General features: G+C 43.7%; 1 protein-coding gene across 1 annotated transcript in view; it reads left to right on the forward strand.

The window, feature by feature from the left end:
- LOC107296288 (tripartite motif-containing protein 72) overlaps positions 1 to 11,449 on the forward strand; it is a 28,032-nt gene that overhangs the window by 1,072 nt on the left and 15,511 nt on the right. The window contains exons 2-3 of the mRNA XM_015825635.1: positions 8,297 to 8,723; positions 11,391 to 11,447. Of these exons, the coding sequence (XP_015681121.1) occupies positions 8,319 to 8,723; positions 11,391 to 11,447 (462 nt within the window). The 5' untranslated portion in view covers positions 8,297 to 8,318. The remainder of the gene's footprint in view (positions 1 to 8,296; positions 8,724 to 11,390; positions 11,448 to 11,449) is intronic.

An 11,449-nucleotide genomic window follows, 5' to 3' on the forward strand; every position in this document is an offset into this window, starting at 1 on the left:
ATCAATGCTATCTGCATGCTGAAGCCTGACTCTAACAACCTAGAATGATAAACCCTTCCCTTGAGAGTCTTCTGGAGTTAAGGCCTAACTTTCCTCTCTAAAAAAGAAAGATTGCAGACTGGACAGAAATTGTCGAGCAAGCCCTTCCTTCCTTCCTTCCTTCCTTCCTTCCTTCCTTCCTTCCTTCCTTCCTTCCTTCTTTTGCCTTATCATGGTCCTTGTTTTGAATTCTCATGCTGTGTTGGGCAAAGATGGTTGGGTGGCCTCTATGCCTGCCCTTCTCTCTCAGCTCTAGGAATAAGACAGCGTCAAACCTCTTCTGAAAATGTTGTCTAGAAAACTGCAGGGCTTTGTCCATGCAGTCACCAGGAGTCAAGGTTGACTTGAAGACTAAATTTAAAAATAAAAATGCACCTTTTACAAATGCTTGAGGGAAGGATAGAAGTAGGTCAAATTTTACAGTGGATAGCTCTGTTAAACAGTCCAGTAGAGCAGAGAAGAGTAAGGTCCATCAAGAAGAGTAGCAGCAATCAGTAGGTCAGTTCTTTGTAGATAAGAAGGTCTATCAAGCGTGAAGGATTTCTTTCTTTCTTTTCTTTCTTTCTTTCTTTCTTTCTTTCCTTCCTTCCTTTCTTCCTTCCTTCCTTCTCTTTCTTTCCTTCCTCCCTCCCTCCCTCCCTCCCTCCCTCCCTCCCTCTCTCTCTCTCTCTCTCTCTCTTTCTTTCTCAAATTTATTTGCCTCTTATCTTGTGATTCAAGTGACTCTGAGCAGCTTCAATCCTATTCAATCCTTGGTTTAGGATAATGTATGAAGCAATTTGTTGTTTGGCTTGTGTTATAAAACGTTTGAGTTCCACAGGGTTTTTCCTTGATTACAAAAACAGAATTCACTGCCATTTTATTTTTTGTTTAAGTTGCATTCTTAAGTCAAATACACTGAGATCATGCAAAGAAACCCCTGAAATGGGTATGATGTGACTCAGCATAATGCAAGCGTGGGTAAATCATAATTATATATTGTATGTTACAACCCAAATGGTTTTCAAATCTCTGGATGGAGGGTTGTTTTTTCCACTATGCTAAGATTTTCTATAACTTGCTGCTAATGGTAACTAAATTCATCTACATAAAAGCTTGTTGACCCAGCCAATATATTATAGAAACTAGAATGGAAGGCAGAATAGCAGAAACTGGTAGAATTTCTACAATACATTAATACTTAATGTGTTGTTGTATTTTGGGGTAAGGGGTCCCATGCGGATATTAATTAGGTGTAAAGTGGATTGCAATTTTCTTTCTTTTTTAAAATGAACCAAAAAAAGAGAGAAAAGATTACGGGAGTCCTTTTCAATAAATCGAAAGACTTTCAGAAAGAAAACTTTAATATATATACACAATATTCTGTGTGTTAAACAAAATTCCCTTTGATATACAAATTATCTTTTCTGCGTGAGAACTATGAATGCTGTATGTTAATATATTTTAGAAAAAGAGTATTGTAAGGCATATTTTAAAATATGTGGCAAACTGGATTTAAGGGACGCGATAAAATGATTAGAATGTTTAATCGTGTCTAAATATAAATTCTCGCCCCGATACGAACCTCCATTCAAACGTGTAACTTTCTGGGGATCTTCAAGCAGTCCGTGTTTGTGAGCCCAAAGTATTTCACAGCATTTTTGGTGGGATAAAATGTGGGGCAACCATGCCTGCTTCTCTGATTTTCTTTGAAGAACAGGAAAAGAAGGAAGGGAGGGAGGGAGGGAAAGAAAGAAAGAAAGAAAGAAAGAGAAAAAGAAAGAAAAAGAAAGAAGAAAGAAAGAATGAAAGAAAGAAAGGACGAAAGAAAGAAATCAGAAAAGATAGAAGAATTCCTCACATAAATTCTATGGTTTGAATTTACAATACCATGCAGTGGAAAACACTACAAGTTCAGCCATATAGATGCAGACTACATTAAAATGCATGCATATATTTCTGAGAATGAACAGAAAGAAGAGGCGGGCGTCTCGCTAAATGACGGAGCTGTTTTTCAGCTGTCACAGTGGTGTTACCTTCTGAACTATATATAGAGCACTTCCACCCTCCCTGCAAACAGCAGCTGCTTCGCAGACTTAGCATTCCTCTCTTGCTTAAGGCAAACCAGACCAAGTCAGTTTCTTGTACAATGAAAGCAACCACTGCACAAAGGAAAAGCTATCCGGAAAGCAAGTTAAGCATATCTCCCCAAAGTCAGAGGGCTGGGCTCATTGGAGTGTGTAGGGTTTAGTAGACTTAAAATAACTCGGCGAGTAGTATTTTTGGTCCTCCACCAGCCACTCTTTCTCCTTATCCCGCCATACAAGTTTTTCTAGGTCTAGGACAGTGGTGGCACTCGGAGCCCTCTCTGTGGGAACACGTGCCGTTGCCCCAGCCTTGCTTCCCCCCATGACCCCCTCCTCTCCAGCAGCCCCCCTGAAGGAGAATCACCCCTGAGCGTAGCCCACACAGAGCAGCGCAGCCAAGGACATGGCAGCCAGGCAGCGTAGACAAGACTCTGCCCTCACACCCCATCATGCAGTTGATGCTGCAGGGCGCGGGCAGAGGGTGTGGCTGCCATAGTGCTGCTGGGCTGCCTGGGCGATCTGCGGCGGGCCCTGGAGGCAGTGAGTGGTCCTGTGGGCAGGCGGGGCGGGGCGGGGCAGGGCACGGAGTGGAGCGGGGACGGGACCAGTTTTTGGGCACTTGGTCTCTAAAAGGTTCACCATCACTGGTCTAGGACATGGCTTGATCGGTCTTCCAGAAGTTTGGTCAGTCTGTGTTCAGAAAAATCCCAAGTAACAGGTCACCAAAAAGGTGGAGGTATCTCAAGGATCATCCATGGTGATGTCATCTCCCACACATCACACTGTTCCCTGTGACGATGGGCAGATCTGGAACAGAGAACATTTGGGAGGACCAAGTGATCAAGATCTTAAATAAGTTCTGCCTTGAGTTCTGTGAAAATCTTGCTTCAGATCCCCCATTTTAGCCGGACTCCCCCAATCTGGCCCTCTATAAAGGGATTCTAGGAGTTGAAGACAAAGAACTGCAGGTCACACTATGTGTTTGTGTGTGTGTATGTGTGCGTGTGTGCATGAATGGAACAGCACAGTCACCAAGTAAAGGAAGCTGCTTCAAATTGATGGGAGCCCTGCCACAAAGCTGCTCTTGGCTATCTCAATTTATTGTAAGGGGACCATGTACAGTCGGCCCTCAACATACAACAGTTCATTTAGTAGTCAAAGTTAACTCTGAAAAAAGTGCCTTATGGTTGTATTTTACGCTTACGACTGTTGCGGCATCCCTATGGTCACATGATCAAAGTTCAGATGCTTGACAACCGATTCATATTTATGATGGTTGCAGTGTCCCAGGGTCATGTGATCACTTTTTGCGCCCTTCTGACAAGCAAAGTCAACGGGGAAGCTAGATTTATTTAACAACCACGTTACCAATTTAACAACTGCAGTGATTCACTTAACCACTGTGGATGGAAAGGTTGTAAAATAGGGCGAAATTCACTTCACAAATGTCTCGCTTAGCGACAGAAATGTTGGGCGTCGAGGACTACCTGTACTGAGAATCATTTAGGCAGTTTGATTCACCATGAGCCATGGCTGAATCTTCCATTCCTGATCTGACATGTTTCCGATGCTAGGATTACTTTTCCTTCATGGCAGCTTCCTTTAAAGTTGTGTGTACTCACATTTAACCAGCAGGGGCAAAGATCTGTGTGTGCCCAGGCCTTTTTTGAGGCACCAAAAATATATCTAATTATTTTTATACTGATAAGCTGCAGAATTAGAGCCTTGATGATCTTCTGAACCTGGAGCAGGATAGAAGGGAAGCGTAATTTTGTTTGGGTCAATAATAGCCACTGAAAGCTTGCAGCGCAACCCTTTTCTCACAACAAGAATGTCATGTCAAGGGGGAAAACCAACCTGGCCCCATCCATCAGTCACAGGAGGAGCAGCTGCAGCAGAGTTTACATCAAGCTCCTTGCCAGAAAGATAGCTCTACTGCAACAGTTGTGACTTGACCTCTGCTTGTAAGAAAGGCACATTCTGCCTTATCTACTGACTTAATGCTAAGGGCTGTGGCATTATTGCAACGTCTTCTAAGTCGTTTTGAGAATAGTTTTTTTTTATTAAAAGCCAATATATACATTTCTAAAATTTACTTTTGTTTATTTCGTCCCTATTTTCTATTGTGAACGCACTACTGAGAATTGATTTTCCTCAGGGTTTGCTTGAAACAGTTCTACACAGTGGTGGGATTCAAATGTGTGAACAACCGGCTCTCTGTGTGGATGCCGCTTCCGGAAGTCCATTCTGGGCCTGGGCAACAAAAAATTAGCTACCGGTTCTGCCGAACTGGTGCGAACTGGCTGAATCCAACCACTGGTTCTACACTATCCTTCAATTTTTAACTTCCAGGCTCGTTGAATTAGGTACTCAACGCATTTTGATGTTAAAATTTTGTCCCGGTACTCATTGTTTGTTTGGTACTCAACATAAAAACTAGAACTTGCCAGTGTCGGCTGCCTTGTGACGCACTACATTATTCCTTATGGGAAAAAATTGTTTGGTACTCATCGTTTTTGGTATTCAACTTGCCTCCCAGAACCAATTAACGTTGAGTATCAAGGTACCACTGTAATGCTATCTACCTTAAGCAAATAACTGTAGCTTTCCTGCACAAATGATCTCTTATGAAAAAGAGGAGGAGGAGGAGGAGGAGGTAATATTAGGAAAATGGCATTTAACTTGGACTTTCAAATTTTACAGATTTTACAGATTTGATAGGCAGATAATGTTTGTGGAACTGTCTGTAGACACAATATAATATGTAAAGGTTGAATATGGTTAGGGCTGCCATATCCCAAGATGGCAGTGAAGAAATTCAGAAAACTAATCCACTGATGTCATTTTGGTAGCTTCCCAGAATTAATAGCACCAATATCATTGTCTTCATTAGCTCTAACAGAAAGCCCTCTTTAGAGAAGGAATTAAGGAACGTGACCCCAATAGAAATCTGGGAATAAGGAAAAAGAGTGGCTGGTGGAGGACCAAAAATATTACTCACTATTTTAAGTCTACTAAACCCTACATTTCTTGAAAGTCAACAATGGGAATGACTGAGGAGGGGGGATAGTTTAATTCAGGGCTTTTCAACCTTTTCACCCATTGTACCACTTTTAGGATATGGCAATATCCGAATACCACCCATCGCCTAGCAAGGTGTCAAAAACTTGATGACCAAAAAAAAAGAAAAGGAAAAAAGTGATAAAGCACAGGTAGTCCTTGACTTACAACAGTTTGCTTAGTGACTGTTTGAAGTTACAATGGCACTGAAAAAAGTGCCCCCCAAGCCACAGCCGAGCAAGACACCTGCCTGCCCGCCCGGCGGCGCTCTTCCTCCTGTCCGAGGTTTTCATTGTTGTGAGCATTTCTGTTGAGGATTGGCAGCGGGGGTGGGGTGGGGGGTGTTTGGTTTTTATTCCCCCCCCCGTCTGCTGGGTGGTTGCAGCAGGTTTTGGTCACTTCACTTGATCCTGGGACACTGTGACCGTCATAAATATGAATCAGTTGCCAAGCATCTGAATGTAAATCACAAGACCCTGGAGATGCTGCAACATTCCAGCTGATTGGTGCTTCTTCAGGGCTCAGCAGAAGCGCCAGGATCAGTGCTGAGCTCCAGCTGCAGCCTGTCGCTAATCCTGGCGCTTCCGCTGAGCCCTGACAGCCCTGCAGCTCCAGCCATCTCTCGCTCAGGCTTGTGCGGTGCTGCCACTGGTTCAGCTCATTCCCCTCCCCCGCTACCACTTTTCTAGGATGGTCGCGTACCAATTGCCAGGTGCCAATGTACCACAGGTGGTACCTGTACCACTGGTTGAAAAGCCCTCATTCAATTTAAAGAGGGATGAAACCCAGAATGTGCTTGTTCCTGGCTACGTGATTCTGGGATGACGATATGGCCGCCAACCCGGTTGATGGAGCTGTTACTCAGAAATGTTCTCAGCTTCTTCTGATAAATCTCTCGTGTTTGTGCATTGCTATTTTTCTTTAAGGAGAGAAAGTACAGAAGGGCCAGTGGTGCAAGACAGGGCCAGCTGAGATTTGGGGGAACTAGAAGGTCATTTGACCTAGGTCTCATGCTAAAAGGGAACCACAAAGCTAGAGACTTCCTTTAAAAAGTTATAAAAAAATATTAAAAGCATATATCATCTTACTGGAAGATGTGCTTCCCCTTTTTTGATTATAATTTCATAATTTTAATTTTGGCCAGTGACCTCAAAAGCTTGAGGAGATCCAATTTTTGGAGAAGGCCTGGAACTAGGACAACTTGGTTTTATGACTACCAGATCTAGGATGCATCTAGTAACTAGTTCCAGATGACCATTAGATGGAAGCCTCAAAGAGGAGCTGAAAACACTTTCCTGCCCTCTAATGGTCATTTGGATATTTGCAGGCCAGTTTTGATAGCCCTACTCTCTTTGGAAGCCTAGGTATCATTTTCCTCAAACCAAACATCCTCTACTCTTGTATTCCAACAGGAATACACAAGATGGGTGGGGGCAAAATAATAATAATAATAATAATGATAATGATAATAATAATAAAAAAGTTTTCAGACAAATGGCTGTCCAATCTCTTCTTAAAGACTTCCAGTGTTGGAGCAGTCACCGCTTCTGGAGGCAGGTTGTTCCACTGGTTAATTGTTCTAACTGTCAGGAAGTTTCTCCTTAGTTCTAGGTTGCTTCTCTCCTTGATGAGTTTCCATCCGTTGCTTCCTGTCCTGCCTTCAGGCGCTTTGGAGAATAGCTTGACTCCCTCTTCTTTGTGGCAGCCCCTGAGATATTGGAACACTGCTATCATGTCCCCCCTCATCCTTCTCTTTGTTAAACTAGACCAGGGGTAGGCAACCTTGGATCTTTTATGACTCGTGGACTTCAACTCCCAGAATTCCTGAGCCAGTCATGCTGAGGGGAAAGGGAGAGTTTCCAAGCTGAGCCATGCTGGCTCAGGAATTCTGGGATTTGAAGTCCACGAGTCATAAAAGAGCCAAGGTTGCCTACCCCTGCACTAGACATACCCAATTCCAGCAACTGTTCCTTATAAGTTTTAGCCTCCAGCCCCCTAATCATCTTTGTTGCTCTTCTCTGTACTCTTACACATTATTATAATTTTCTACATCTTTCTCAGTAGGGGGCAGCATAGTTAACATTGCCTAATTTCTGTGGAGATTCTCAATCATCCAGATCATTGTTATCCCAAAGGGGCTTTTTCAAAAGGCAGTTGGACTCCCTTCGTTTTCCCTTGAAGACATTTTGCTTCTCATTCAAGAAGCTTCTTCGGTTGTCAGGAAAATTACAGGGACATAACCATGGGATCATCATGAATCGAGCCCTTTATTCATATTCTTTAATTTGGTGTTTCTTGTACTCCAGAAAATAAGGGGACCCTGCTGGTTTGATGGGGGCAATAGAGGGAGACTAAGCCAGGGCTTTTCAACCAGTGGTACGGGTACCACCTGTGGTACATTGGCAACTGGCAGGTGGTTCGCGACCATCCTAGAAAAGTGGTAGCGGGGGAGGGGAATGAGCTGAACCGGTGGCAGCACCGCACAAGCCTGAGCGAGAGACGGCTGGAGCTGCAGGGCTGTCAGGGCTCAGCGGAAGCGCCAGGATCAGCACCAGGCTCCAGCTGGAGCTCGGCGCTGATCCTGGTGCTTCTGCTGAGCCCAGAAGAAGCGCCGATCAGCTGAATGTTGCAGCATCTCCAGGGTCTTGTGATTTACATTCAGATGCTTGGCAACTGATTCATATTTATGATGGTCACAGTGTCCCAGGGTCATGTGAAGTGACCAAAACCTGCTGCAACCACCCAGCAGACGGGGGAATAAAAACCAAACACCCCTGTTGCCAACCCTCAACAGAAATGCTCACAACAATGAAAATCTCGGACAGGAGGAAGAGCGCGGCCAGGTGGGCAGGCAGGTGTCTTGCTCGGCTGTGGCTTGGGGGGCACTTTTTTCAGTGCTATTGTAACTTTGAACAGTCTCTAAGTGAACTGTTGTAAGTCGAGGACTATCTGTACTTTATCACTTTTTCCTTTTTGGGGGGGGTGTCATCATGTTTTTGACACCTTGCTAGGCGACTGGTGGTACTCGGATATTGCCATATCCTAAAAGTGGTACAATGGGTGAAAAGGTTGAAAAGCCCTAGACTAAGCGAATCAGATTCTGGGTTCAAATTGTCCATCTTGGTTGCCAGGTCCTGTCTCTCCATCATCACCATGTCCAGCTCCCAACAACACCTCATGCAAGGCATGCACCAGGACCTCAGCTGCCCCGTCTGTCTTAAGCTCTTCCAGTCCCCGGTGACAACAGAGTGCGGGCACACTTTCTGCCAGGCCTGCTTGGCCCGGGTGGCCACCGAAGAGTCTGAGGGCAAAGCTGCTCCCTCGTGTCCCACCTGCCAAGCCCTCACCAAGGTGGAGCAGCTGCGGATCAACCAGCAGATGGAGCATTTGGTGGAGTCCTTCCGGCAGGTGCCTCGCGATCACTGCGAAGAGCACCTCGACCCGCTCAGTGTCTACTGTGAACAGGACCGGCAGGTGATCTGCGGAGTGTGCGCCTCACTCGGCAAGCACAAGGGACACAACATCATTACCGCTGCTGAGGCCCACCAGAGGATGAAGGTAAGAGGCGGAGATCGAACACAGTCCTAGGAGCTGGGAGTTTTGTTCTCCTCCTTTTTTTTTTTTTTGAAACAAATTTTATTGGTTTTTTAAATTCTTACCACAAAGTGCTCGAGACACACCATGGTGCTGAGGTAATTAAACATCCAAAAATAAAACCATATATGAATAACTCAAGTAAATACATTAAATATTCCCTCTCTATTCCCCTCAAATAGTATAGTATATTTAAAATAATCCATTTCTAGATTAAATTTNGTCAACTTGAACCTTAGATAAACATATTATCACTTCAGGTATCCCTTCCAGGTGTATTCTATTTCTTAATCTCTTAGATCCTTAATTTTATCACAAGTCTCATTTATTTCTTCTTCCACTACACAATATTTATCCTAACTAAAATAAAATATTACTCTACCCTATACATATACAGTCCGTCAATCAATCTATCTCTTTAGCAAAGCAAAATAATATCGAACCGTAAGTCATTTCAGTCCATTAGGCAAAATTCAAATTTCATCCAAAAAAATGATCATGCCTAAAAACACCCATATTATTACACAAAAACCTCATCTTACTAATTTAACATACTCAATTAATTATTAAGTCAATACAAATCTAAAGAGCCTCTTCCATTTTCTTTCATTCCATTACAAAATAGTTTTCATACAAATATTCCAAAAAGTACATTCTTAGTCTATTTAACATAGGGGTGGGCAACCTTGGCTCTTTTATGACTCGTGGACTTCAACTCCCAGAATTCCTGAGCCAGCCATGCTGAGGGGAAAGGGAGAGGTTTCCAAGCTGAGCCATGCTGGCTCAGGAATTCTGGGAGTTGAAGTCCACGAGTCATAAAAGAGCCAAGGTTGACTACCCCTGATTTAACATATATATTCTAATAATCACCAATTTTTCTCTTGCTTCTAAGTCTAAATCTTAAACCTTAAATCAGTCCATATTTCTACAGTGCCTTCTAATCCATTATAATTCGTATAATACGTATAGTTCTCCTCCTTGTTCCTCTGTCCGTGCCGGTCCGACAGGCACCCCTGACTTTTATTCAGTCAGGCCATTTGTCAACCCAGCAAGAACAGGCCACGATGGGATTGCAAGCAAGGATCTTGCCGGTCAGAGAAATACCAAGAATCGAACCGGGTACCGTCCCTGCAAGAGACATGTTCTCCCTCTGAGCTAAAGCCTTTGTCCCGAAGTATGGATGGGCATGTTATTTACGGATTCTACCAAGTTATGACATTTTATGGAAATGTATGGGGAAAATATATTAGCTGCCAATAAGCTTCCAGGGCAACTAAGGTGTGGTCGTCACCTACGAAGTCCTGGACAGGTAGACTTACAACCTCAATTGAGCCCAAAGTCTCCATTGCAAGGCAGTTGTTAGGTGAGTTTTGCCAGATTTTATGACTTTTTTTGCCTTGTTTGTTAAGCAGATCATTGCAGTTGTTAAGTGAATCATGTGGTCATTAAGCAACTCTGGCTTCCCCGTTCACTCTGCTTGTCATAAGCCGGCTAGGTAGGTTACAAATGGCGATCACGTCATCCCTGGATGACGCAGCTGTCATAAACAAAGGCCAGTTGCCCAGCGCCTGAATTTTGACCAGCCTTGTTTCAAACTTGTTTGCTACTCTTGAGTCATGTTGGCAAAGTTCTTCTGCATGGATGGGTGGGTGGATGGATGGATGGATGGATGAGTGGGTGTGTGTATGCATGTATGCATGTGTGGGTGGGTGGATGGATAAATGTATGTATGGATGAATGGGTGGATGGATAAATGTATGTATGTATGTATGCATGTATGCATGTGTGGGTGGGTGGGTGGATAAATGCATGTGTGTATAGATGGATGGATGGGTGGGTGGGTGGATGGGTGGATGGATAAATGTATGTATGTATGCATGTATGTATGTGTGGGTGGGTGGATGGATAAGTGTATGTGTGTATGGATGTATGTATGGATGAATGAGTGGGTGGATGGATAAATGTATGTAAGTATGTATGCATGTATGTATGTGTGGGTGGGTGGATGGATGGATAAATGTATGTGTATATGGATGGATGGGTGGGTGGGTGGGTGGATGGGTGGATGGATAAATGTATGTGTGTATGGATGGATGGATGAATGAATGGGTGGGTGGATGGATAAATGTATGTATGTATGTATGCATGTATGTATGTGTGGCTGGGTGGATGGATAAATGTATGTTTGTATAGATGTATGTATGTATGTACTGTATGTATGTATGGGTGGGTAGGTGAGTGGATGGATAAATGTATGTATGTATGGATGTATGAATGGGCGGGTGGATGGATGGATGAACGAGTGGGTGGGTGGATAAATGGATGGATGGATGGGTGAGTGAATGGATAGATGGATAAATAGATGGACGAGTAAGTGAGTATGTGATTGAGTGAGTGAATGAATGAATGAACGAACGAACAAACGAATGAACGAACGAATGAACGAATGAATGAATAAATGAATGAAACAAACTACTGTCTCCCTGAGACTTCAGGATAGAGCAGGGGATTATGAACCTCATTGAATATTTGGTCCAGATCACATGTCAAATGAAGTATTCCTCTCCCGCTCTTGTTCTGAGAAATTTCTGTATCTTGTCTCTCCTTCCCTACCACCTGGCATAACTGCAGAAACAGCTTCCTCAGCAGCAGGTCCAGCTCCAGGAAGCCCAAATACGCAAGGAGAAGAC

This window comes from Protobothrops mucrosquamatus, unplaced genomic scaffold (genome assembly GCF_001527695.2).
Source record: "Protobothrops mucrosquamatus isolate PMUCROS unplaced genomic scaffold, P.Mucros_1.0 scaffold2733, whole genome shotgun sequence".
NCBI classification, from domain to species: domain Eukaryota; kingdom Metazoa; phylum Chordata; class Lepidosauria; order Squamata; family Viperidae; genus Protobothrops; species Protobothrops mucrosquamatus.